This window comes from Pipistrellus hanaki (assembly GCF_964339955.1).
Source record: "Pipistrellus hanaki genome assembly, chromosome: 2".
In the NCBI taxonomy this organism is placed as follows: domain Eukaryota; kingdom Metazoa; phylum Chordata; class Mammalia; order Chiroptera; family Vespertilionidae; genus Pipistrellus; species Pipistrellus hanaki.
The window spans coordinates 181,175,917-181,201,924 of NC_140504.1; the positions used below are offsets into that span (position 1 = coordinate 181,175,917).

Sequence of the window (26,008 nt, forward strand, 5' to 3'; positions counted from 1 at the left end):
ATGGACCCTGTGAGAGGTGTGGGGGCTGCCACCCCCTCCTGCAACCAGCGGGAGGCAGAACAAACACCCCCTCCCCGGGCACGCAGGTGCAGGCAGCAACTGGCAGCACGTTCTGCCATAGGCAGGAGGCAGGAACCCCGTATCCAGCACAAGCAGGCCACGAACCCCCCTCGAATCAGGGGCCACACGGAGGGAGGCACCCCCCTAGGCAGAGGGCCAGGCCACCGGTGTTAGGAGAAACTCCAGGTGGCCTTTATCAGGCCCCCATCCTCGACCCCCTCCCGGAGGAAGGTATGACTGCGTCACTACCGCCGCGGCCGGAGCTACACCGAGTGAGCGGGCGGGGGAGGGGAGCCCGCAGAGCATTGTTGGGGTTTGTGAGGTGGAAGCTGATTGTGTGTGCAGCTCAGCTGCCGAGGGAAGGGGAGACAGGAAATGGGTGGGGGAAGAGGAAGCCTGAGTTGGAAAGTCAGACAAAGAGGGTAACAGAAACAAAGGCGGAGAGAGACGAAGTTAACAAACACACACACACAGCAGACTGCAGGGACGCAGCCTGGTGTCTAGGCTGCAGCCGAAGCTCCCCTTCATAGCTCGTCTCTGGGCCTCAGCCCGATAGCAATAGCTCTGGCCAAAGGAAGGATAAGCAATTGAAATTTGCATTTATTGAGGGCTTGCTGTGCATTGCCGCACAAAAGGCATGTCCAGCCACTTGTGGAGTGAGAATTAGCATTTCCATGTTAGAGGTCAAGAAACAGAGTCATGCCAAAACCGGTTTGGCTCAGTGGATAGAGCGTCAGCCTGCGGACTGAAAGATCCCAGGTTCGATTCCCGTCAAGGGCATGTGCCTTGGTTGCTGGCACATCCCCAATAGGGAGTGTGCAGGAGGCAGCTGATTGATGTACCTCTCTCATCGATGTTTCTAACTATCTCTCTCCCTTCCTCTCTGTAAAAAAATCAATAATATATAGATAGATAGATAGATAATATATATATATTTTTAAAGAAACAGAGTCAGAAATTGAGGGAATAAGTGGTGGGGCTGGCTTTGAACCCGGGTCCGGCAGTTCGGGCAATTCTTCAGCTGCTCATTGACCCACGTCACTCCCCTGGGGGTCAGTTAGGATGTTAAGTTCTGTCCCAGTTCTGATGTTGGTGAGACAGCTAGAGCTAGAGCTGTGGGGAGAGCAGGATCCATTAGTCCGTGTCCACCCCCCACCCAGGCCTTCTCTCCTAGAACGGCCCTGGTCCCAGCCACAGGAGACACTCGGCGACCTTGGCCTGAACAAATGACTGCAGAGACCTTGGTGGGAAGCAGAGAGGGCGTTTATTGTGTAAGCTCCTACCGCCCCTCTCCAACTCCCCCCCCCCCCACACACACACAGCTGGGGCGGCTGCAGGAACAGGATGCTGGGCTTTATGCTCCCAGATCTGAGTGTACCCCACCCCCCTCTCCTGCCAGGTGCTGGTGCCTCTGGGCGCCCCGCGCCTCCAGGTGGGTGGGGGAGAGGGTAGGGGTGTCAGCAGGCACCAGGTGCCCCTCAGCAGAGCGTGAAGCGCCGGGCGCTGATGTTCATGCGGGTGAGGCCGAGGTGCCGCAGCGGCGGGGCCAGGGCCAGGCCGGCGCCCGGCTCCAGCTCCAGCTCCAGCTCCGCCTCGTCCAGCAGCTCCTGGTGCAGATGGCAGGCCTGGTCCACCTTCAGCCGGTGCAGCTGGGCCCGCAGGCGGAGCAGCTGCCCCGCCAGCCGCCGGTCCTGAGCCTGCATCTCCCGCTGCGTCCGAGAGGGGGCGTCAGCGGCCGCCGGAGCCTTGGCAGCTCCCGCCGCCCGCCCGTCCTTCCCTTCCTGTCCACACCCTGGGTCTCTGCACTGTCTGCGTCCTCCACACCCTTCCCATCCCAGTCTGCTCCCTCCCCGTCTCTCTGCGAAGCCAAGCTAAGAAGCCAGCGCTGCCCTGCCCGGTGTGGCCAGGTGGGGTGGAGCCGCCTCCCATACAGACGGGGAGGGCACGGCCTCCCTACTCTGGGAATGGCTCCACCCACAGACACTGTGACCCCAAAAGCAGGTGGGTTTGACTCCTGGTTAGGGCACATGCCCGGGTTGCTGGTTTGACCCTCTGTGGGATGTTTCTCTCTCACATCGATGTCTCTCTCTCTCTCTCTCTCTCTCTCTCCCCCCCCTCCCTCTCTCAAAAAAAAAAAAATCAATAAAATATATAGCCAAAACCGGTTTGGCTCAGTGGATAGAGCATCAGCCTGCGGACTGAAGGGTCCTGGGTTCCATTTCGGTCAAGGGCATGTGCCTTGGTTGCGGACACATCCCCAGTGGGGGGCGTGCGAGAGGCAGCTGGTCAATGACTCTCATCAATGTTTCTGACTCTGTTTCTCTCCCTTCCTCTCTGTAAAAAATCAATAAAATATATATTTAAAATATATATATATGAAAAATGTAAGGAAGGCCCCATCCCAGATAACTGAGTGGACTCTGCCATTGGGAGCCTGGACCTCTTCACATTTACACACGTCAGATTAAGAGCCACCTATTCAACATCCCCCCTTCCCCCAGATTCTGCCTCCAGAGAGCCTCATTCTGCACTTCACAGCGTCTGCGGTGGAGCCATCCCCGGAGCAGGGCAGGCCATGCCCTCCCCGTCTGTGCAACGGGTGGCCCAGCGAGCAGGCTCTGTCCCTTCAGCCACAGCAGCACAGGGTCAGCCGCTGCAATGGGATCCTCCAGCAAGCCTTCCTGAATAAAACCCTGTGTCCTGGCGCCTCAGGACCCGGCCACAGGAATGCGCAGCTGCTGGAGGTGGGACCCGCTCCCACCCCACACTGGTGGTCTCGGAGAACTGTCCCCGGGGCCCTCCACCAGGCCGGCCACCCCACAGACTCACCAGCTCCCGGCGCAGCCACTCCAGGGCAGAGTCCATGGAGTCAAAGCCGCAGATGGCCCCGGGCGCCCCCGGCCCGGGCCCGGCTCGGACCCCGCGCCAGGCCTGGCTCTGCACCTGGGCCGTCCACTCCAGGTACGAGGGCCGCCGTGTCTGCAGCCGCAGCTTGGCCGTCAGCGCCTTCACCGAATCCAGGCTCTCTTCCTCCTCCTTCTCTTCGCCCACCGCCTGGAACTTCGGCGGCCTCAGGGACATGGAGGGCGGGATGGGGGACAAGGCCGGACGGCAGCTCTGGGGTCAGGGAAAGGCTGGCAGTGCGGCCCAGGGGGTGGCGGCAGGAGCGGAGGGTGGACGCAGTGTGCCCGTGTGCGGTGGTGAGTGCTCCAGGTGGGCCGGGAGGCTGGGTGTGAGGTGAGTGAGGAGGCGGGTGTGGGAGGCGGCGGGTGCAGGGCTGGGATTTTCCAGGACCCACAGCCCCGGGGCCATGTGATGCCCATCCGCTTGGCGTCAGAAGAAGCCCTGCTCTTTTGGCCCCTCGGACGGATTTTATTGTCTTTGCCCAGAAGGAGACACCCAGTTTCCCAGAAAGGAAGTTGTTCCAGGATAAGAAAAGCATCACCAGCACCAGCTTCTTGGCCCTCTTCCTAAGACCCAAGTCAGGGAGTGGGGAGGGGATAGGGCGCTGACAAGCCGCCCTCCGTCCTCACTCGTGGCAGAGGAAGTGGCCAGAGGAAGACGTGGGTTCTGACGCTGGCTGTGAGGGGCCTTGGATACGTCACTCTCTGGGGGGACACATCTTTGATTTCAAGCTATGCTCTAAGGCAGTGGTCGGCAAACTGCGGCTTGTGAGCCACGGTTCAGCGCTCTATTGACTAATGGGTGTGCCGACCACTGACCTATATTCTCAATTTCAATAATTCCAATTCCAATAATCCTTGTGATTAAGCCTCTATCCCAGTGGTCGGCAAACTCATTAGTGGCTCGCGTGCCACAGTTTGCCAACCACTGCTCTAAGGAACTTTAGGTTCCCCGGGAAATCTCCCAGAGGCTGCATGCAGGATGAGGGCACACTGTGGGCGGGCTCCAAGGCTGTTTCTCCCGGCCCTTCCCAGGGCTTCAATCCGAGCATCTCCCTTTTTTAAACTTTGTATTGAAACATAACACACACACAAAAAAAAAAAAAAAAAGAAAAAAAGAAAAGAAAAGAAAGAAACATAACACACACAGAAAGACTCACATATCACAAATACACAGCTTGAGGAATACGCAAAAGCTTGGAAGCTAATGGACCAGAAGGCCCTTTGAAGGCAGGAGTTCTCCTTCTTCTAATATTTTTTATTGATTTCTTTTTTTTATAGAGAGGAAGGGAGAGGGATAGAGAGTTAGAAACATCAATGAGAAAGAAACATCGACCAGCTGCCTCCTGCACACCCCCTGCTGGGGATGCGCCCACAACCAAGGTACATTGCCCTTGACCCTTCAGTCCGCAGACGGATGCTCCATCCACTGAGCCAAACCGGTTTCAGCAATCTTCTTCTTCTTTTTTTTTTTTTTTTTTTTAAATATATTTTATTGATTTTGTACAGAGAGGAAGGGAGAGAGATAGAGAGTTAGAAACATCGATGAGAGAGTCATCAATCAGCTGCCTCTTGCACACCCCCTACTGGGGATATGCCCGCAACCAAGGTACATGCCCTTGACCGGAATCGAACCCGGGACCCTTCAGTCCCCAAGCCGACGCTCTATCCATTGAGCCAAACCGATCTCGGCGGCAATCTTCTTCTTAATAGTCAGTACTTAGCACAGTATAGGTATCAGGGTTTGAGAAATAAAAGAATAATCGGGCCGAAACCGGTTTGGCTCAGTGGTAGAGCGTTGGTCTGCGGACTGAAAGGTCCCAGGTTCAATTCAGGTCAGGGGCAAGTACGTTGGTTGCGGGCACATCCCCGGTAGGGGTTGTGCAGGAGGCAGCTGGTAAATGTTTTTTGTTTTGTTTTTTTCTTAAATATATTTTATTGATTTTGTACAGAGAGGAAGGGAGAGAGATAGAGAATTAGAAACATCAGAGAGTTTCTAAAACCGGAATCGAACCCGGGACCCTTCAGTCCCCAAGCCGACGCTCTATCCATTGAGCCAAACCGGTTTTGGCTGATCAATGTTTCTCTCTCATCAACGTTTCTGGCTCTCTATCTCTCTCCCTTCCTCTCTGTAAAAAAATCAATAAATTTTTTTTTTTAATTAAAAAAAAAAAAAGAATAATCGGGTGGATGGGTGGATGAGTCCTCCAGCCAATCGGTTTATCTCGTGTGAATTACCAGTTGAAGTGTGACTCTTGCCAGACTGTAAGCCCTGTGAACAGAACTCAGCCACCCTTTGGTTACAACACTAAGCATAGAGCCCAGCTCATTGTACGGGCACAGAATGGAGTATGAGGGGATGGGTCACTAGAGGGCGCCCTTAGGCAGGGCCATCCAGCTGTGGAGGCTGAGGGGTGCCAGTTACAGCTGCTTGCATTTAAGGCAGACCAAAGAATTTCCCCCACCCGACCTCAGATGTGAGGGAGGAAGTAGGCAGCTCCCACACCTATTTAAATCCTCACCTGCCGATATTTCCCACTGATTTTTAGAGAGAGTGGAAGAGAGAGGGAAAGACAGAGAAAAAGATTGATGTGAGAGAAACACATCAATTGGCTGCCTCCTGCACAAGCCCTGACCAGGGCTCAGGCCAGAGAGGAGCCTACAACTGAGGTACATGCCCTTGACCAGAATCGAACCCAGGTCCCCTGAGGTCCCCAGGCCAATGCTCTATCCACTGAGCCAAACTGGCTATGGTGTCATTGATATTTTTATTGATTTCAGAGAGGAAGGGAGAGGGAGAGAGAAACATCAATGATGACCATCATTGATTGGCTGCCTCCTGCATGACCCCCACTGGGGATCCAGCCTGCAACCAGAGCATGTGCTTAAGTCCACAGGCCGATGCCTTATGCACTAAGTAAGACCAGCTAGGGCTCCATTTATATTTTTTAGAGAGAGTGGAAGGGAGGGAGGAAGGGAAGGGAAGAAAGAGAGAGAGAGAGAGAAAGAGAAAATTAAACATTGATGTGAGAGGGACACATGGATTGGTTGCCTCCCACACAGGCCCTGATTGGGGCTGGGGATTGAACCTGAAACTATGGTACATGTCCTCAAATAGGAATCAAACCCATGACCCTTTGGTGTGTGAACTGACACTCTAACGATTTAGCAACACTAGCCAGGGCTCACTGGTGGTTTTCAGCAGAGCAGTTTCTGGAAAGTAGGAGCAGATACCAGAATCCCCAGAGTATTGTTTCTCTTGTCAGGATGGGGTTTCCCAGGGACGACTGTTTTGCTCCCATCAGATTGGGGTACTTCGAGGATACCGGATACTTCCGTTAAAGTGGGGTCTTCTCAGGGCATTCTGTGCTTCCCCAGAGCACTGAGGGGCCCCTTCCCAGGTGTGTTGTGCTTTCCCACCAAAGTCAGTGTCTCCTCAAAGGGCATTGGGTCTCCTTCATCAGATTAGGACGTCCTCAAGGATACGGAATCATGCCGAAACCGGTTTCGCTCAGTGGATAGAGCGTCAGCCTGCGGCCTGAGAGGTCCCGGGTTCAATTCCGGTCAAGGGCATGTACATTGGTTGTGGGCACATTCCCAGTGGGGGATGTGTAGGAGGCAGCTGGTCGATGTTCCTCTCTCATCGATGTTTCTAGCTCTCTGTCCCTCTCCCTTCCTCTCTGTAAAAAATTGATAAAATTAAAAAAAATAAAAAAGGATACGGAATCATTTCCATCGGATTACGTATGCTTCCCGAAGGGTCCTGGGTCCCTCTTGTCAGATGGGCTCCTCTGAGGGTTCTGTCTCCCTCTTTGGTCTGGAGCATTTGTGCCCAGGCTGTGCTCACCGGAGCTGGGGTTGGGGGAGAGATGGCCAGACTCCCTCCTGTGCAGGGGGGACCCCTACCGGAGAGCTCTGTGTGCCTGATGGAGGCCTGTGGGGACCTGGAGCGGAGCATGGACCACTGGCTTAGTTGACTTTGAGGGCTGCCGCTGGCTGGCACGTGTGGAGGCACTGAGCACAGCCTGTCTAGCAGCTCAGAGCACGGAGCGGTAAGACTCCCTACCTGACTAGATGGAGAATAGGGCAGGATGGGCAGGACTCTCCATCCTTGGGCACAGAACCATACCTCAGTAAGCAAATACAGCCCAGAACTGGGCCCATTCTATCCCGGCCTGGCCACCCCAGGCAGGGAAGAACTGGCCACTGCTGACAGCCCTGGTCCCACGGGGGGGGGGCCCCTGCATTCTGGTGCCCGGGGCTGAAGGCGCAGGCAGCACCCTGCTGGTGACTTCACTGGCCCAACTCATCCTGGACCCCTTGAGCCAGACCATGGCTGGATTCCAGGAACTGGTGGAGTGGGAGTGGATCCAGGTAAGTGACCACCCAGCCCCAGCCCTACCCCTCTATCCAGAAACCCTGCTTCCTTGTACCTATTGCTCTGCCCCTCCTCTGGCCAGCCATCACTTCCTCTCTGCTTAACTTTCTTTTTTTATATATGTTTTTTATTGATTTCAGAGAGGAAGAGATAGAAACATCAATGAGTTGTTAATTGGCTGCACCCCCCACTGAGGATTGAGCCCACAACCCTGGCATGTGACCTTGGCCAGAATCAAACCAGGGACTCTTCAGTCTGCAGGCTGAGGCTCTATCCACTGAGCCAAGCCGGGTAGGCACTGCTTAACTTCATTACTTGTCCTTCTCTTCCTCAGGCCTATTTCTGCGCTGGGACCTCCCCCTCTCTACACACACACCTGAGCCTTCAGAGGTAGCATGGTAGACGTGGCCAATAGTGACAGATGAGGAGACAGAAGGCTCTCAGCCAATGGTTTCAGCCTCTGAGCCCCAGCCCGGGGTGCTGGCATCTCCTGAGCGGCTGACACCTCTCCAGACCCAATAGCACCTTCAGACCTTGAAGGTGCCTGCAACCAGCCTCGCTCATAATACTGAACTTCCAGGTTTGAAGCGTCCAAAGAAAGCGTAGGGAGGCCCAAATAGTCAATGTCTCCATGCCTGGATAGCAGCTCACTGGGGTGTCACACTAAGAAGGGGAGATTATTAAACAGACCCCATAAAATATCTGACCAGAATCCACTTATTTCCAAACTAATTTATTATTTCTCAGAGTCCAAAACTTTCTGTGAGCCCTGGACGGGAAACTTTTCCCTGGCCAGGATGGAGATCCAGCTTCTTAAGCCTCAAACTCAAATTCAAAGTACTGTGGGTCGAAGTAGTGGATGCGGACATAACCATCTTCTCCACCACTGCTGTAGCTGGAAGAGACAGACACGGACAGGTCAGAGGCCCGCTCTGGGGTGGGGGGGGCAGGCCTGTGGGGCAGGACCAGGCCCGGGCTGAGCTCAGCTCCCTTCACTGGCCCTACCTCTTGCCATCAGGATGGAAGGCAACACTGTTGATAGGTCCAAAGTGACCCTTGACTCTTCCAAACTCTTCTTCAACGGCCAAATGGAAGAACCTGGAGGAAAAAGGGTGGTGAGAAGGGCAGTTTATTCACTCTCCATCCCCTTCCAAAAAGCTCTGGAGGTATCACTCTCCAATGCAACCTATAGAGTGGGGAAACAGGGACAAGGAGAAATGAATGTGAACAATATTAAGTCAGGGGGAGATCAGGCCCAAATGTCCGCTGCATACCCAGCTAACCCTTCCTCACCATGTGCCGGCAGGGCATTCACTGCATTTAGTGTTTAATCTGCATCATTTATGAGGGACATCTACTGTCACTGTCCCCATCACACAGCAGAGGATAACTAGGAACAGAGAAATATAAAAATGTGTCTAGGGCATCAGGCCGAGCCCAAGAGTTCACGCTCTTCATCCCTGTATTACACACTTGTCTCAGGAGGGCCACAAATCTGGCTGCACTTCTAACAAGTTACTCGATCTGGCCGAAACCGGTTTGGCTCAGTGGTGGTAGAGCGTCAGTCTGCGGACTGGAAGGTCCCAGGTTCGATTCCGGTCAAGGGCATGTACATTGGTTGAGGGCACATCCCTGGTAGGGGGTGTGCAAGAGGCAGCTGGTCGATGTTTCTCTCTCATTGATGTTTCTAGCTCTCTATCTCTCTCCCTTCCTCCCTTCCTCTCTGTAAAAAATCAATAAAATATATTATATATATATATATATATATATATATATATATATATATATATATATATATAAAAAAAGTTACTCGATCTGTGTCCATTATGAAAGATACCCCCTGGGATCTCAATGCGGAAGAGCTCCTTGCACCTTTACCTGGCCTCGAACTTGCCAATCCTGGTGGAGGTGGTGGTTACATCCATGGCTTCCTGACCGCCGCCCAGCACCACCTGAAGAGAAGAAGAAATTCTGCACAGGCCCAAAGGACAGGCAAGCCCTTTGCCGTTTTCCTCCCCACCCCATAGACTCACTGTCTCCCACATCAGATGGGAGGACACGAGGGCAGGGACAGAGATACAGTACTTTAGCACCCCCTAGCCCATCCCTGGGGCATTGTTCGTCCTGTTGATTCTCTGGGAACCATCTTTCTGCCTGACACTATTTCCCCCCAGAGTTCTGTCTTAACTGCTGCACCAGCATCTAGATCCTGGCCGCATTCTGAGGCTTTAGCAGGAAGGTAGGAGGGATTCCCTTACATGGTCATAGTTAGGAGAGAGGGCAGCGGAGTTGACGGGACGTTCTGTCCGGAAGGTCTTCTGATGTTCAAGGGTTGTGGAGTCAAAGAGCTGGAGAGAGAAGGTGCGGGGGAGGGGAGAGAATCTGTAACATGAGACTTCCTGGGGGAAGCTGGGCAGGTTGAGCTCTGCCAGACCCCTGGCCCAGGCTCACCTTGGCTGTGTTGTCCTTGGAGGCAGTGACAAACATGGTCATGTCCCTGGATAGCTGGATGTCATTGATCTGCCGGGAGTGCTCCTTCACGTTCACCAACACCTCCCCAGACTGGGAAGGAAAAAGAGCGAGTCTGACCAGACCCAACCCCACTAACCCCATTACTCAGCAGGACTTACACTGCTTCCTGTCCCATCAGGGGAACCAGGTCTCTACTGGGACCGCCCATGTATCCCTGAATCCACGTTTACTCCCTCTCCCAAGCCCAAGCCCACATCCTAACCTGGCCCGTGAGTACAAGGTTCATAAGCTCTGCTAGTCCGTCTAGGAAAACACATCCACGGACCTATTAACTAATCACCACATTATAATGGCAGAGCAGTTCCATTTGTCCCTTTTTCCAACATAGTTATTGTAAGGCTACTATTTGCCAGGCACTGCACCAAGCACTTAACAACATCTAACTTCATTTAATCCTCACAACAATCCTATGAAGTGGATGCTTTAGCGGAAATTTTAAAAGGAAGACACTAAGGCCGAAACCGGTTTGGCTCAGTGGTAGAGCATTGGTCTGCGGACTGAAAGGTCCCAGGTTCGATTCCGGTCAGGGGCATGTACGTTGGTTGCGGGTGCATGCCCGGTGGGGGCTGTGCAAGAGGCAGCTGGTCGATGTTTCTCTCTCATCGACGTTTCTAGCTCTCTATCTCTCTCCCTTCCTCTCTGTAAAAAACCAATAAAATATATATTAAAAAAAAGGAAGACACTAAGGTTCAGAGAGGTGGTAGACTGGGAGATCAGGCAAATGGTAAGAGGCAGAGAGCCCACGCTTATCCCTCTCCCCTGCCAGGGTCTGGGTTACAGCCCCCGAGGACTGCTCTGTCTACCTTTTCTTAGGTCTTCTCATTTCCTGTTTTCCCTTCCCACAACCTGCTAGCCTGTGCAGTACAAAGAGCAGAGTTGAGTCTGTCCTTAAATGTACTTCTCTGTGCCTCAATTTCTCTATCTAGAAAACAGGGTGCTAACAGCCCGCTGCCAGGGTCACTGTAAGGGTATTGGGACTATGATTTGGTGGCCTTTGTTGTGACAGGCACCTGGCATACGTCCTGTAAACATCTGTTAGATGATCGGAAGGCCTTGAGCACTGTGCCTCACACATAGCAGGTCCTCAAAAAATATTCATTTCCCACCGAGAACAAGCAGGATTAACGGGCTCCCCATGCCCATGTCCCCTCCCTATTGTTGGGGTTTCTTAACATGCTGCAGAAGTCTCAAAAAAAATAAAAAATCATTTCCTTAGTTATTTTTATCTCTTCTGAGAGAAGAATATATTTTTGTCTCATCCACCCATTTGGGCATATGGTAGGGATGTATCTGTCTTCTACATTTTGGGAAACATACACCAGCGTTACAGTCTGGCCTACCTCGGGGCACAGATCAGCTCTACTATTTGCCAGCATCAAGCATCATTTATGCCTTTGACCTGGGTTCCAGTTTCCTTCCTGCAGACAGGCCTGGAGCCTAGTGGACCACAGTCAGTGTTTGCTGAATGACTGACTAACCTTTATGGCACATGTGTCAAACACAAGGCCCGCGGGCCAAATCCAGCCCGCCAGGCCTTGCAATGTGGCCCGCACCTCGCTGTCATCACTGCACTCCGCTGTCAGTTTATGACATTGTCAGTTTATGACTGTTCAGTAAACCATTCGGCCCGCGATTTAGGCTGGATTTTAGATTTTGGCCCCTTCTCTGATTGAGTTCGACACCCCTACTTTATGGCATGACATTCCAGCATTCACCAGGAATGCAAGTACCTGAATCAGAAATCTCAGAGAGCCAGGGCTTTATCTCCGCCCCGCCCCCCCCCACCCGCTCATTTCATATTCATCAGTCACTCTTAACTATCTCTTGACCGTTGAGTATCCCATATCTTCAAGGTTATTGCTTAGTTCAGGTCCATTCTCCAAACTGTAGCCGGCAAAAGTTTTTCAAAGAGGAACTCTGATCATAACTAACCAGTTAAAGATAATCCCACTGTCTAAAGGAAAATCACACCTTAATTCCTGATATTCAAAAAATCTCGTCCCCGACAAAAAAATAAAATTAAATAAAGGAAACTCTGCCCACCTTCCCCAATACCACATTCAGTGGTACCAGACTATTTCCTGAAGGACCAGTACAATCCCTTAATTCTGTGCCTCTGTGAATGCTATTCCTTTTGCCTGCGGAATGTATCTCTCTTCCTGTGTGAAGCTCCATTTGCTCTCTAGTAATGTTTGTGCCACCTCCTCTGTGACAGAGGGCATTTTCGTCATTTGACTGAGACCTCTACGATGGCATAACTCAGTCTGACTCATGCTAGCTGTTTGCCAGTCTATCTCCCCTGGGTAGGGCCCTGAGAACTCAGATAGCAGCAAAACACTTAGTTGTGATCATTATCAACAGATCCTGAGGACTTCGTAACAACTTTTTCAAATACCTAATATTATTAGATCCTTGAAACATTTTATGATAAACAGGCTCAGGGAAGTTATGTGTAATTTACTCAAGATCGCATAGCTCAAATTGGTCAAATCTGTATTGAAGTCCAACCCTCGTTCTTAACCACTGTGCAATCCTGCCTCTTGCAGGGAATCATTCTGGTGGGCATGGGCCCCACCCAGCCCCTTACCTTGGCACTGTACTGGTTGAGCTCTCCACTCTCATGGCCAGCAATGATGCACTCCCCCAGGGGGCCCCACACGGCACTGGTGATCTTGGTGTCATTGCAAGGGATCTTCATGTAGGGCTCGTTGCTGTCTGTGTTGGGCAGCAGATGTCAGGCCTTGGGCTTTGGAGTTGCCCCCTTCACCTCAACCCCAACCCTGGGCCCAGTCCTTACCGATCTGGCTCGGATCCCGCAGGTCAAAGAAGCTCACAAAGCACTGGTAGCCCATCTGCTTGTCCGTGGAGAACATGATGATATTGCCGCCAAAGTCAAAGCCACAGGTCCTGACAGCTGAATTGGTCTTGAGTAGAGCCAGCTGCTTCCCTGGGGACAGAGAGAGCCTGAGCCACCTCTTGCCAACTGTCATAACAGGGAGGAGACTACTCCTGCCCATCATCATTCCTCACTGTTTCTCCTGCTCTAAAGACTCTCACCCAGTATCCTCCTCTTCCTCATGGCTATGCTTTGGCTCAAGCATCAATTTTCCCCCCATAGTCTTTTCCTCAGACATCCTGCTCAAGAGGCACTGCTCATAGTGAAGTGAAGACACCCATCTTCTCCTCAGAATGCGCGCCTCTACAGCAAAGACCTCATTTCTCTGCATGTCCCCAGTGCCCAGCTAACTGGCACAGATCTGGGTGCCCAGTAAATACTTATTAGACTGAGGAGCTTAATAGCATCCCATCTTTAGCCTCAGTTCTTCCAATATTCCCCACGGCTATGCGAGCTTGCTAAGAGTTACTTACCGCCGACCCCTCTTCCCTGCTCAGGACCTCCTCAGCGTGCCAAGTCTTACAGAACAAAGCTAAGCCCCTGAGTTTGGCATTCAAAGCCTCTTCTGGTCCTACTCTGCCCCATCTGCTCCAATGCCTTATTGCAGTCTCCAAGAAAGAAGCAGGAACTCCACTAGATCAGTTTTCTTGGACATGACACTTGCCATGCTTTTATTCCTGCATGTATCAAAGGAAGAACTCTTTCTCATCCTTTAAGTGTCTCATATGACATTTGCCTTGGGAAATCTTCCGAAGCTGCTCCCATCTATTCCAGGCAGTCACCTGCCTCCCTTCCACTCCCCAGAACCCATTTGCTGAAACAGTACACTGTAGGGCCTCACTATTTGCTAAAAAAGTGAACGATCCAGACTTACCTGTTTCACAGTCCCAGAGACGACAGCTGTTGTCAGCCGAGCCGGTGAGGACATGCTTGGTGTCCCCTGAAGAGGGTGTTAAGAAACATGACCAAGTTCACCTGAGCCCAACTGAGTCACTTCCCTGTTTAGCTCTAGAGAGCCCCTCTTCCTCTCTTCCCTCAGAGCATGCTAACCTTCTCAACTAGAAACGGAACTTGTCCTAAATGTTCCCCCAACCAGTGAACAGACTGGGGAATAGGAGGCAGGTATTATTCTCTGGACCCAGGATCCGTACCCCCAATTCCCAGCTCCAAGTCAACAGCCTCTCTATTGCTGGCAGACTCTGGGAACATAAACTCAGAGCAAAACAAGGATACAGTCAGCGTCTACACACCACACAGCCCCAGTATGGCCCATGTAGGTGCCCAGCCTCTCCCCATTCACGGAGTACCACACATTGACGATCTGGAGGAGCCAAAGACAAAGCATAGTACACATTCAGGCAGGGTGATGGCTTCCTATTTTGCCCCAGGGACCCTCAGCAGCCTCTACCCAGGTCAGATTCTACCCTCTCCTGCTCATCTCTTGGGAAAGGGCAGACTGCTGGCAAAAAGATCAACTCCTGGATTCTCCTCCTGCCGGCAGGAAAGTGGCAGGGGAGTCAGGAGGCTTCCAGCCCTCCCCCAGACTCCAAAACCCTCGAAGAAAAACAGGAACTTCGGTGTTCGGTCCAAGTGGGAGCTGCTGGTAGCAGTAAAGCCTGGGTTTCAATCCCTGCTCTGCCACTACCTCACTGTATTCTCTCCAATACAGCGTTTCTCCTCTCTGAACTTGTTCTCCTATCTGTAAAATGGCCATGATTATAATGCCTTCTTCAAAGGATAGTTGTGAGGCTATTCCAATAAAGTAACATCTAAGGAATTTTTTTTTCTTTCTTTTTTTTTTTTTTAATATATATATATTTATTGATTTTTTACAGAGAGGAAGAGAGAGGGATAGAGAGTTACAAACATCAATGAGAGAGAATCATCGATCAGCTGCCTCTTGCACACCCCCTACTGGGGATGTGCCCACAACCAAGGTACATGCCCCTTGACCGGAATCGAACCTGGGACTTTTCAGTCTACAGGCTGACGCTCTATCCACTGAGCCAAACCGGTTTTGGCACGTTTAAGAAATTTAAAATAAAAGTGACTAACGTTCAAGAGGCACTCATTTGCACCAGGTTCTGTGCTACAGTGTTTACTGGAATGATCTCATTTAATTCTAAAGACAACCCTCCCAGGGTTGTGTGCTACTAGTACCCATAGTTTACGAAAAGGCAAACTTGTAGTTAGAACGGTTAAATGGCATCCTCAAAGTCACATTGCTGGTGGATGCAAGAGTTAGGATTCAAATCTGTTTGGCTTCAGAGGCCCCACTATTAGCCTCTACTGTTCACCATATGGAGATGCAGTGGCAGGAGAGTAAGAAGCTAGGAAAATGCCTGGGCAAGTGGACTGGGGGAACTGAGACAAGAAAGTTCAAGGCCAAACAGCTTGGGCAGCTTACAGCCAGCTGTGATTGGAAGACCTCATCTTCCCTAACCAAGGACACTTGAGAGCTAATGTTTTATACTTCTCCTCCCCAACCAGAAAATACATGGCCTAAGTTACATACAATAGCTTAAAATACATAGTCTGGGGAAGTAGAAAACACCCAATCAATGCCATTTGTGCCAGCTAGCCCCAAAGACAGATGAGGCTGGGGAACAAGTAACAAAAATCCCATTAAAGCCAGAAAGACATAAGGTAACAGTTAAACAGATAAAAAAAATAACCCAAAACTCCTCTATACACTTAGTTTAATGCATCAGCATGTTAAAAATGCACCTGGAAAGCTGATGAATATTCTACTGAAACCCTCCCCTAAGAGTCTCTCTAGCAAAAAATAAAAAGCCCTAAGGACAAAGACTCAATGGGGGCTTGCTCTAGAGCACACCCTGTCTCCTTCGAGGATGAACTTTTTATTTCTTTTTTATTGATTTTAGAGAGGGAGGAAGGGCGAGGGATAGAGAGAAACATCCATGGGCTGCCTCCTGTACGCCCACTGGGGATAGAGCCTGCAACCCCGGCATTCCTGACAGGGAATCAAACCCATGACCTCTTGGTTCATCAATGGATGCTCAACCACTGAGCCACCACGACCCGGCTGACCTTTTCATTTCTAAGGGTCCCCAGGAGACTTGCAGCCAGGAGCTCAGTGGGCAGCGGCTCACTCCCTGATCCTATCTCCAAGGGCCTCCTGTTCTGGCACTTTCTAGTGAGCGAACAGCAGCCCTGTCTGGGGTCACTTCTTTCCTGGAACATATCTAGAGCCAAAGCAGAGCACCACCTAGGCTCTCCCCTGTTGTTTCTTCTGCCCTAATTTCTTCTTTGGCTTGGCTGTCCCCAGCGTTAATAAACATATTCTCAAACCCATCTGGGCATGGGTTGTGAAATCCTTCCTACAGTATAGGTCAGCCTGAGACAAGCCTGCTCTAGGCCGGCTGTCATTACCCACTTTATTAAAGGCAGATGAGCCGAAACCAGTTTGGCTCAGTGGATAGAGAGTTGGCCTGCGGACTGAAAGGTCCTGGGTTCAATTCCAGTCAAGGGCATGTACCTTAGTTGCGGGCACATCCCCAGTAGGGGGCGTGCAAGAGGCAGCTGATCAATGTTTCTGGCTTTCTATCCCTCTCTTCCTCTCTGTAAAAACCCAATAAAATAAATAAAAGGCAGCCGTGTAGGTGGGGCTGTTTGCATTCTTCTGGGCAGGCTGGGGCTCAGAGAACTGATTGCAATAAGACCAGGGACATCTCCATTAAGTCCTGTGTCCCCCTCGCTGCCCATGGACCAGCTTTCCCCTCTAGAAGTAGTTTCCCTATCCTGGCGGGAGAGTTCTGTTCTTCCCCAGAATGGTCTCCTCCCGGTCCCCTGAACGAACTGAACTGACTCCTCGCCCCGCCCCTCCCACCCCGGATCTCTTGCTTTTCTCCCTCCTCCAGCTACTCCCTCCTTCCACCAACAACTGAGTTCTACCCGCCTTTCCAGGTAGAACGAGCCGGACGTTCCCTACTTCCTAGAATGGGGTTCTCTTTGGTTCCCCGCTCGCGGCAAAACGGGCGTGTCTGCCCATCCTCCCGGCGAAGTGCCCTCGGCCCCTCCCGGGCCTCAGAGGGCCCCCCCGCCGGCCCCGCGGACGCAGCTCACAGGGTCCTTGGCCACCGTGAAGAGGAGGTCTCCCTCGCGGTTGTACTTGATCTGCGTGATGGACCGCTCATGGCCCTGCAGCAGGATCGGCTTCTGTGGGGACAGGACGGCAGTGTCAGCGCCCGGAACGGCCCTCACCCCGCCCCGGCCCCCACGGCAGCACCTCCAACTCAGTGGAACTCACCATCGCCGCGGTGACACCGGGAAAAAGGCAGCGTGCCTGGGACCGGAAGGCGCTTTGGATCCACTTCCGGTTCACGGGTCTCCGCCCTTTCCTTCCCGGAAGTGGAGGGTGAGGCGTTGCCATGGCGGCGGCTCTCGGTGTGTAGGTTGGCCCATCTCCCTTTGTGGGCTTCTCACATCCACTCCCCACCCGTTTTCTGAGCCCCTCACCCCCCAGTTCAGGTCCCACTCTCCACTTTCCTCACCTAACAGACCCTGCCACAGCCCAAGCCCGGCTCCTGGTCCGTCTCCCCGGCCTTCCGGTCTGCCCTGCCCGCCAGTGGCACCCGGGGCGTCGGAGAGCGGAGGTGGCGGGGGGTGGGGTGAAGGGGAGTTTTGGGGGGTGGCTAGCTGGGGACGGGTGGCCGGAAGCTGGCCGGCCCGGCGAGCGGCCGTTCGGGGGCGGGGAGAGGGTCACTGGCGTCTTCCTCCAGGGCAGGTGCTGGCGCTGGTGCTCGTGGCCGCGCTGTGGGGCGGCACGCAGCCGCTGCTGAAGCGGGCCTCCTCCCGCCTGCAGCACGTCCAGGAGCGGACCTGGCTCCGGCAGTTGCTGCAGGAGATGAAGACCCTCTTCCTGAATATTGAGGTGCGTCTGTGAGTGACCTCTGATATCAATAAAAATATATTTAAAAAAATAAAAGTCTAAGAAAGATATCCTCGGGTGAGGATGAACAGAGGGAAGTCATGGGGTTCGAATTGTCCCCGGGGAGGGAGGATAAGGAAGGCTGTGGAGAATTTCCTCTGACCCCAGCACTACCAGGCTGGGTTTGTGGAAAAGAGAAGACACACACCACCTCTCGGGGCTGAGGGCTCAGGGAGGTGCAGATAAAGCGCTGCATGAGCTTCGAGGAAGGGGGCTGGAGCAAGGGGGATTGCAGGATGGTGAGGATGCGAACTAGCAGGACTGAGGGAGAGGGCATTGAGGGCTGAAGCATAGGGTTCAGTCAGTAACTTTCCCTCTGCCTCTTGCTCTTTGGGGAGGGTGCCTGCAAATGAAGGCGAGCCCACTGTCTCTGGTTTTCTCTTTGCAACCTCTTCTCAGCTGCAGGGCACAGCCGGCTGGTTTTGAGAACACTGCCAGGCCCTGGGGTTGGTTTTCAGAGGGCTTAGTGCTCCATGGGTCTTTATTAGCATTCCTTCCTCCAAGAAAGGCTTATCTAGAAGCTCAAAGAAAGCAGTGCTGCTCAGTCATGCAATCACACTGACTTTGGATTTCGTCTGTTTCCAGTACCTGGTGCCCTTTTTCCTCAACCAGTGTGGCTCCCTTCTCTACTACTTCACCTTGGCATCAACAGGTGGGTCTCTGGCTTAGAGTCACTTTGGGGAGGGTGCCTGCAACACCTTGTTTCCATGAGTGAAGGTGAACCCACCATCTCTGGTTTTCTCTTTGCACCCTCTTCTCTGAGCTGGAGGGGCACAGTGGGCTGGTTATGAGTATACTGCAGGCACTAGAATTGGTTTGAAGCCTGGCAGTTTTATTTTATATATATATATATATATATATATATATAATTTCAGAGAGGAAGGGAGAGAGATAGGGAGAAACATCAATGGTGAGAGAATCATTGATTGGCTGCCCCCTGCAGGCCCTCTACTGCGGGGGATCGAGCCTGCAACCTGGGCATATGCCCCTGGCCAGAATCAAACCTGGGACCCTTTAGTCACAGACTGATGCTCTATCCACCGAGCCAAACCGGCTAGGGTAAGTTTTGTGCAGCAGCAGAAGGAAAAGGAAAGTTCATTTTGCAACTTATCTTTGTCCAACATAGCATGTTGGTGTAGGATTTGAAGCCATATGTTACCTAAAGTTTACGCTTTTGAACTTTGCTATGAGAAGTCTCCCTGTTGTAGCTTCACCTCCCCCGGAGGCTCACCTGGCCGGCCTTGGACTTGAGGGGAGTTTGGGCACCAAGTAGCTTTGGGGAACCCCTCAGAAACCGTGGGTGAGGGGATAGACTAACCTCTAGACCTGCCACCTCGGCTTCAGCTGGAGCCACTCACTTGCATCTGTTTTACATTTTGAACTTCTCATAATGCTTCATTTAAAAAATATGTTTTTCATTGGCTTTTAGAGAGGCAGAATGAGAGAGAAACACTGATGTGAAAGTGAAACATCGATCAGCTGCCTCCTGCACACTCCCTCCAGGGAATGAGCCCACAACCCTGGCAGGCGCCCTGACTGGGAATCAAACTGGCAACCTTTCGATGTGTGGGACAGTGCCCAATGGAGCCACCCAGGCACGTGCCCTTGACTGGAATCGAATCGGTGACTCTTCAGTTCGCAGGCTGACACTCTATCCACTGAGCCAAACTATGTGTTCTTTTTTAGCCTTGTTTCTTTTATAAATGCAAAGACATGATAAGGCTCTTCTTACAGTGTTGAAGATTAAGTGAGATATGTACACAACTCACCTAGCACAGAATATGTGCTTAATAAATATTTGGTAGGTGTTATTGCAGTCATTCTGCTGAGTTTTGGTTGCCTGTCTGGCCAGATGTCCTTCAGATCTCAGGAGCTCTCTTTCAGTGCAAAGATCTCATGCTTATCAGCAAACCAGAATGGTCCCATACCTTGTAGCTCTGATCTTCATGCTGGGATGCTGAGAGCAAATTAGGAATTAGGAGACCGGGATTTGAATCCTGAGGTTTACTGTGACTTCATCTGAGAAATGGAGTCTTGAAATACCTTTTAAATAAAAGCTGTCTAGTCCTGACTGGAGTGGCTCAGTTGGTTGGACATCATCCCGTGCACTGGTTTAATTGTTGGTCAGGGCACGATATCCAGTAAGGGGGTGTGCAGGAGGTGGCCGATCAATGTTTCATCTCCCTCTAAAATTCAAAAAAAATTTTTTAAAAGGGGCTGTCTTGATGATAAAGTGAAAGTGCTTTGTGCTTAGAAAGGCTTTTTTTTTTCTTTTCATCTTTGATTTTTTCAATTTGACCATTCAGATCTAACTCTAGCTGTGCCCATCAGTAACTCCCTGTCCGTCGTCTTCACACTGATTGTTGGAAAGGTCCTTGGAGAAGATATTGGTGGAAAACGTAAGTCAGGCCACTGTAAGTGTGGGAAGCAGCTACTTGGGCCTTGACACCCCCGGGTCAGAACTTTCCCAGAGCCATCTCCCATGGGTGGGTGAGGAGAGGACCTTCCCCCAGCCCTGCACCAGCTCCTACTGGCATGGCTGGGCTTAGAGCCCCTTCATTTCTATCCATTATCCCAGGAACACTTGCAGGCATGGTGCTCACCATGGCAGGAATCACACTCTGCATCACAAGCTCAGTGAGCAAGACCCAGGGACAACCGTCTACCCTTTGAGTGAGCCAACGTCTACCCTTTGAGTGAGCCAACGCCACCCTCCAGCTCTGCTCTCTCCAGGAAGCCCCTTGGGCCCTGAGGCGCAGGGGATGGACCTAGCACTTCCATCTGAGCCTCAGCTTCCTCATCTCCTATGGGGATAATTACTACCTCGAAGATCATGATAAGAGACCAAGAGTGAAAAGGTTTTGTAACATTCAAGAGCAGTTCAACAGCTAGGATTTAGCACAAGAAACTTCACACTCAACCTTAGCAACCTTTGGTTCCCAGCAGCTCTCCTCCTGCTGACACATGAGGCCCCCAGCCCGGCGACTGTCACTGTGGTCTGTTCGGATTCTCACAGCAGCAGGGTCAATGGACTTCAGAGCCCCAGCTGCACTGAGAGGGCCACCTCTAGTCTTTAAGCCAGAAATGCAAACAGGAGGCCTCCGGGACTCAGTCAGAAAGCCTTGGCTACCAATGGGGGGATCTGAGGGGAGGGAGGTGCCTCAAAATGGCAGATGTAGGGGAGATGAGCTGTCTGATAGCCTTGCATGTCTGCCCCTCTCAAATAGATAAGACACCTGTGAGCCCAGCACTGCCTAACCAGCGTTTGGCGCAATGCCGGGTGAGTGGTAGCCAGTAATAAATCTGTAAACAGACGAGATTAGTATTCTTTTATTGTGACAGACCCACCCCCAAGTTTGTGGTCTCTCCCAAGCCCAGCTGGCTACTCCTTTCTCTGGCTAGAGAACCCCATAGGAAACGACCTCAGCAAGCAAAGGAGGACGGGCTATGATTTAGAAGCAGAAGACTGGGGAGGGCTGAGGGGCTGAAGCATATTCTGCAAGCCCAGGGGAGGCCCTGGTTCTTCTACAACAGGCTCCCGGGGCTGCAGATAGAATGTGGCTGCAGAGAGGTAGTCCCAGTTCCCGGCTGAGCTGTGGCTCTCAAGATGGAGGAGCAGGGGCTGAGGTGGAGATAGCTGCCCCAGCTCCAGGCTGGTTCTCCAGGGGCAGGGCCTCTTGCACTATCTGTGCTGGCCTCTGGAGGAGGGGGAAGGTCACAGAGAGTGGACCATTAGCATCCCATGTCCAGCGTCCAGCCCTCAGCCAAGTTTCCCAACCCCAGGAAAGGAAGAGACTTTACAAATTAGGATCTGCCCTCTCATTTAACAAGGTAGGAAGTGGGCTCTGAGATGTTAGATCTGCTCAGAGTCACAGGGAAGAACTGTTCCTGGGACTCAGGGCTGACAGTTTCCAGCTCAGAACTCCTGTCCCAGCATACCGCTTCCAGCACCAGCCCACCTGATCCAGGGGTTCCTCTGTCCGGGTGTCTGCGTCATCGGCTACGTCCTGGGCCCCTTCTGTTTCCTTCCGTGGCTGGGGAGCCCGATACACTCCTGATGAGGGGACAACAATGGCTGATGCTCAGGCTGAGCCCTGAACATTCTTTCCGTTGATCTTCTCTACCAGCCCCTTCCCCACCCCACCCCCAGCCTTGCTCCTTGTTACCAAGGAGGATGGCAGGATACTTTAGAAGCAGGACTCTGGCCCCCACCCCGTCCTTTCCGAATCCCACCCAAGACTCATTTCTCTGAGTTTCCATGTACTTCTTTCCATATGCCAAGTGCTTGTAGAGACAAGGGACTGGCCCTGGCTGGGTAGCTTGGTTGGTTGGAGCATCATCATCTGTTCACCAAAAGGCTGTGGGTTTGATTCCTGGTCAGGGCACATATTTAGGTTATGGGTTCTCTCTCTGGTTGAGGAGTGCATGGGAGGCAACCAATCGATGTTTCTCTTTTATATCAATGTTTCTTTCTCTTTCTTCCCCTTCTGCTCTCTAAAAACCAATAAAAAACAAATCCTCAGGTGAGGATTAAGAGAGGCAGAGAGGCAGACAGAGGGACTGGATATGCACATGGGAGACAGCCCTGCTGAGGTCAGGGCTAGTCTGTACCTGGGCATTCTGCCCCCATGGACATTCCCACAGCGGCAGGGACCTCCCCTGTTCCAGTGAGAAGGTGGCGGAGAAGAGTCCAGGGGCCCCTCACCTGATGGAAATGAGAGCATGGGGAGCAGGCTTCTTGACTGAGTCGCCTGCTGGGGTCTGGCATAGAAAGCAGATGGCTCAGTTTGGCTTGGTTCCTTTGGAGAGGGTTGGGTTGCGTGTGTCCTGTGGCCACGGGCCTGCAGAAGGGACACTGCGCTTGGGCCACAGGCACTGGTTGTTCTTACCTTCTCTACTCCCAGTCCAGGCTAACGCCCCTGGTGCCTGTGGCAGCTTGGAGAGGAGATGCTGTCCATCTTCACAGCTGCATCCGCCCGCCCCGCTCCCTCTTCCATCAGGCAGCCTTCTCCAGGAACAGAGTGGCTGGTGCCTGGCGCTCAAGAAGCCCAGGGAGCCCCGGCTGGCTTGGCTCGGGATAGAGCATCAGCCTGTGGACTGAAGAATCCTGGGTTCAATTCCCAGTCAGGGCACATGCCTGGGTTGTGAGCTTGATCCCCATTGGGGGTCATACAGGAGGCAGCCAATCAATGATTCTCTCTCATCATTGATATTTCTATTTTTCTCTCCCTCTCCCTTCTTCTCTCAATCAATTTAAATATATATTTCTTAAAAAAAAAGAAAGAAGGCCAGCAAAACCAGGCTGTGTCTCCCTAACCTCGCTGGATGCTCACTGGCTCATCTCATGGGACATAAGCTCCTGTGGACTCTGCTGTGCCAGATATACCACTTCTCCGTCAGCACTGAACCTGGCGAGCGTCCTCACGTTCTTCATAGAGCCTGGGTGAGCGGACTTTCCGATCAGGCTCTGGTCTGGCCCCTACCACTCAATAACTGTGCCACCCTGAACAAATTACTTCACTCCTTTGAACTCCATTCTCTCCTCTGGAAAATGGGAATAATAATCTGTCTTTCACACGGTTACTGAGAGGATGCAGGGAGGTAAGGGCAGAGCCTGAGCTGCAGGAGGAGTCAGCCAGTCACTCTCCTTCCTTCCCTCGCTCCCTTTGGCCGCACAGGTCACCTACCCCTTGCTTGTGGGGCTTAGACTTTGGGTCTCGAGGATGCCTGCAAGGAGAAAGGAAAGGCTTGTAGGAGGCAGAAGAGGACATGGGGTCAGGTTGGCTTGCTCGGCTCTAACCAGCTACTCGCTGCGCTCACGCACCCCCCCCCCACACACACACACACATACATACCAGCAGCCCCTGGGCAGTGAGGGGTTAGGCACCAGCAGCTCCAGGTAGGGGAGAGCCTTGAATTCATCTTCTCCAACAGCCACATAGTAACGGCCACTCACCAGAGCCTCCCTTGCTGACAACGGGAGGCCCTCCAGGGTGCAGAGTCTGGGGGAGAGGTGAGTGGAGGACAAGATGCCCCTTCATACTGGGCAGATTGTGAGGGGGTGGGTACAGCTATTCCAGGGTATCCTGTGGCTACTGGTCCTCTGGGCACCAGGGCCAGTCACCTAGGCTCTGCCCTGGCTCCAAGAGCTGGGCTGGAGGGGCCTCTCCCTGTGGCACAGAAAGAAATCCCATTTAGCGAAATGTGCTTCCCTTTTGCCTTTTCATCCTCAAGGACAGTGGAAACCAGTGGGGAGGCTCCCTTGGGAGATGTTTGGGCTCCTCCAGTCCCCATACTCACTTGCGCACAGCCCCGCTCTGTAGTTTGGCCTTCTCCGTCAGGAGCGTCAGCACTGCCTCCCAGGCCTCGCCGGCAGCCTGGGACAGCTTCAGGCCAAAGGGGGGACTGAGCAGGTCCCCGTTCCTGAACACACTGGGACAAAGAACAGCCAGTAAGGGGGAGGGTCCCCAGAACTCCCTATGTGTGACAGGAAAAAGGGTGGCACAGGGGTCAGAAGATGGTTCAAGAACCAGCAGTGCATCGGTCCATTTCCACCCATCAAGCATGTGGGACTTTTTATATTCCCACCAGGCACCGTGGAATAAACCCACTCTCATTTTCTCGGTCTCACCGAGACAAAATGCACGCCCCTGCTCTGGACACGAGCACTTACTGGATATAGCAGGGAGAGGCTGCAGGTCTCAATCCAAGTGCTCCGTCACCTGGGTGCTGAGTCACAGGACAACACTGAAACCCAAATCGGGTGAGTGCTGAGGCCTTTGGTTAGGGTGGGTCAGTCCAAGGCAGGCAGGGTGAGGGCAAGGATCCGGACTGGGGCAGAGGGGGCAAGGAGGGGTGGTACTGGTCATATCTTCACCAAAGGGTTCTTCTAACTCCCCAAGTCACGTTCTAATCACCCCTGCCCATGTGCTTTACAGCTTCCTCTTTCCTTTGGGGAGAGATCAAGTGAGAGGCTGGGAAGGGAGCAAGGGATAGTGTCTGGAAATCGTACACCCAGAAAGCACAGTATCTGCTCCAGAGTAGGCGTGGAGACTGCTGTCCTGAGCCTGGCAGGTCCTGCCCTTCCCAGATGAAATTGGAGGCAGTCCCAGAGGGGGGAGGACTTACTGGTAGTCTGCTGCTTTTCCCACCTGGATCCTTCCCTCCAGGGGGCAAGTAGCTGAAAGGACAGATAGGCCATAGGTCATCTTGGGGCGCCTTGTAGATGCTAGAGCTCGGGGCTGGGGCCCAGCTCACCAGCCATCCCTTCCCAGTGGACAGTCTGTCATTTCACTCCGGAAACAGATGCTGGCACTTGAACCTGCCTTAGTGTCCTCAGTCAGGTTGACACAAACCGTAGGATTAAAGGTTGAGAGAAACTAATTCATTAAGCATCCTACTGCATCTCAGACATTTTCTCGCCGTGAGGAAGAGCCTCTGGTAAAGGGGCTCAGCCTGCGGAATGTTTTCCTTCTCATGGGCTGGTTGTGATGGACACAAAACATCAGTGTCAGACTTCAACCTTAACTGTGGCTCCACTATCTGTTACTTTATTGTCTTGATTTCCCCTTTCTAAAGGATGGGAACAAGACCACCCCTTTCATAGGGTTGCTGCATTTATAATGTTTATAAAGTGTCTGCACATACATAGTACTGAACATGTGCTATCGCCATCACCTCCCTCCCTACTCTGACCAGCCCCAGCCTACTCACTGCAGCTTGCAGAATCGCTCGAAGCCAGCAGCCACGTACTGCCCTCCGTCCTGCAGGTCGGCCAGGTCAGTGACAGGGCGGCCGTGACAAGGAGTGTACAGGGCACGCACCGCCAGCGAGGCCTGCACCGCTGACGTGACCTCTCTGAGGAAGGTCTCCAGGGTGGGGAAGCGGCGTGGGGTGACCACCAGCTGGCGGCCCGGGAAGAAAGGGTCCCCATTCCGGTACACCACTACCCTCTTGGCTGCCATAGTGTGCTCTCCGCCAAAGACGCAGAGCTGTTGCCAGGCAACGAAGGCAGGCCTGGGAGCAGTGCCAGTCAGAGGTGGAGGCCTGCCCTCACTCAGGAATGCAGGGAGAGCCTCAGCAGGAACATGTGTCCACATTCAGGGTCTTATTCAATCTGCCCTTGCACGGGCCTCTCCAGAGCAGCAGGAGTGTCATCACTATGTACAAGGAAGATGCTGGGGCTCTGAGAGAGGCAGTGGCAGAGATCACACTGAAATACAGATGGTCCAATACTGGGCAGAGGGAGGGCTTCTCAGAATCTCCCTGTCACCTTACAGCCCAAGGGC

At 52.6% G+C, this 26,008-nt stretch overlaps 4 protein-coding genes across 10 annotated transcripts; 1 reads left to right on the plus strand and 3 right to left on the minus strand.

The window, feature by feature from the left end:
* Nucleotides 1-1,306: 1,306 nt before the first annotated feature.
* Nucleotides 1,307-3,412, minus strand: FAM167B (family with sequence similarity 167 member B). The gene is made up of 2 exons (XM_084875695.1): nucleotides 2,890-3,412; nucleotides 1,307-1,769 (listed from the first exon to the last, which is right to left on the minus strand). The coding sequence occupies exons 1-2, from the start codon at nucleotides 3,139-3,141 to the stop codon at nucleotides 1,539-1,541; spliced, it is 483 nt and encodes a 160-aa protein (XP_084731821.1). The 5' UTR covers nucleotides 3,142-3,412; the 3' UTR covers nucleotides 1,307-1,538.
* A 4,646-nt stretch (nucleotides 3,413-8,058) lies between these two features.
* EIF3I (eukaryotic translation initiation factor 3 subunit I) lies at nucleotides 8,059-17,402 on the minus strand. Of its 3 annotated transcripts, none has more exons than XM_084873115.1 (12): nucleotides 17,284-17,402; nucleotides 17,040-17,125; nucleotides 16,856-16,948; nucleotides 14,003-14,090; nucleotides 13,644-13,709; nucleotides 12,671-12,820; nucleotides 12,461-12,588; nucleotides 9,793-9,903; nucleotides 9,600-9,689; nucleotides 9,220-9,293; nucleotides 8,347-8,439; nucleotides 8,059-8,236 (listed from the first exon to the last, which is right to left on the minus strand). In XM_084873115.1, the coding sequence occupies exons 2-12, from the start codon at nucleotides 17,040-17,042 to the stop codon at nucleotides 8,155-8,157; spliced, it is 978 nt and encodes a 325-aa protein (XP_084729241.1). In that variant the 5' UTR covers nucleotides 17,043-17,125; nucleotides 17,284-17,402; the 3' UTR covers nucleotides 8,059-8,154. The 3 variants fall into 3 exon arrangements, with proteins under 3 accessions (XP_084729241.1, XP_084729240.1, XP_084729239.1); XM_084873114.1 differs by having other exon boundaries at nucleotides 17,040-17,130; nucleotides 17,284-17,345; XM_084873113.1 differs by lacking the exon at nucleotides 17,284-17,402 and having other exon boundaries at nucleotides 17,040-17,174.
* TMEM234 (transmembrane protein 234) lies at nucleotides 17,108-21,035 on the plus strand. Of its 4 annotated transcripts, none has more exons than XM_084874394.1 (5): nucleotides 17,108-17,176; nucleotides 17,512-17,663; nucleotides 18,306-18,372; nucleotides 20,027-20,119; nucleotides 20,299-21,035. In XM_084874394.1, the coding sequence occupies exons 1-5, from the start codon at nucleotides 17,161-17,163 to the stop codon at nucleotides 20,391-20,393; spliced, it is 423 nt and encodes a 140-aa protein (XP_084730520.1). In that variant the 5' UTR covers nucleotides 17,108-17,160; the 3' UTR covers nucleotides 20,394-21,035. The 4 variants fall into 4 exon arrangements, with proteins under 4 accessions (XP_084730520.1, XP_084730522.1, XP_084730523.1 ...); XM_084874396.1 differs by having other exon boundaries at nucleotides 17,142-17,180; XM_084874397.1 differs by having other exon boundaries at nucleotides 17,156-17,184.
* On the minus strand, nucleotides 21,036-25,974 carry DCDC2B (doublecortin domain containing 2B). Of its 2 annotated transcripts, none has more exons than XM_084873110.1 (9): nucleotides 25,434-25,974; nucleotides 24,849-24,900; nucleotides 24,394-24,449; nucleotides 24,021-24,152; nucleotides 23,576-23,722; nucleotides 23,408-23,447; nucleotides 22,426-22,561; nucleotides 21,680-21,774; nucleotides 21,036-21,418 (listed from the first exon to the last, which is right to left on the minus strand). In XM_084873110.1, the coding sequence occupies exons 1-9, from the start codon at nucleotides 25,817-25,819 to the stop codon at nucleotides 21,323-21,325; spliced, it is 1,140 nt and encodes a 379-aa protein (XP_084729236.1). In that variant the 5' UTR covers nucleotides 25,820-25,974; the 3' UTR covers nucleotides 21,036-21,322. The 2 variants fall into 2 exon arrangements, with proteins under 2 accessions (XP_084729236.1, XP_084729235.1); XM_084873109.1 differs by having other exon boundaries at nucleotides 24,394-24,467.
* Between the last annotated feature and the right edge of the window lie 34 nt (nucleotides 25,975-26,008).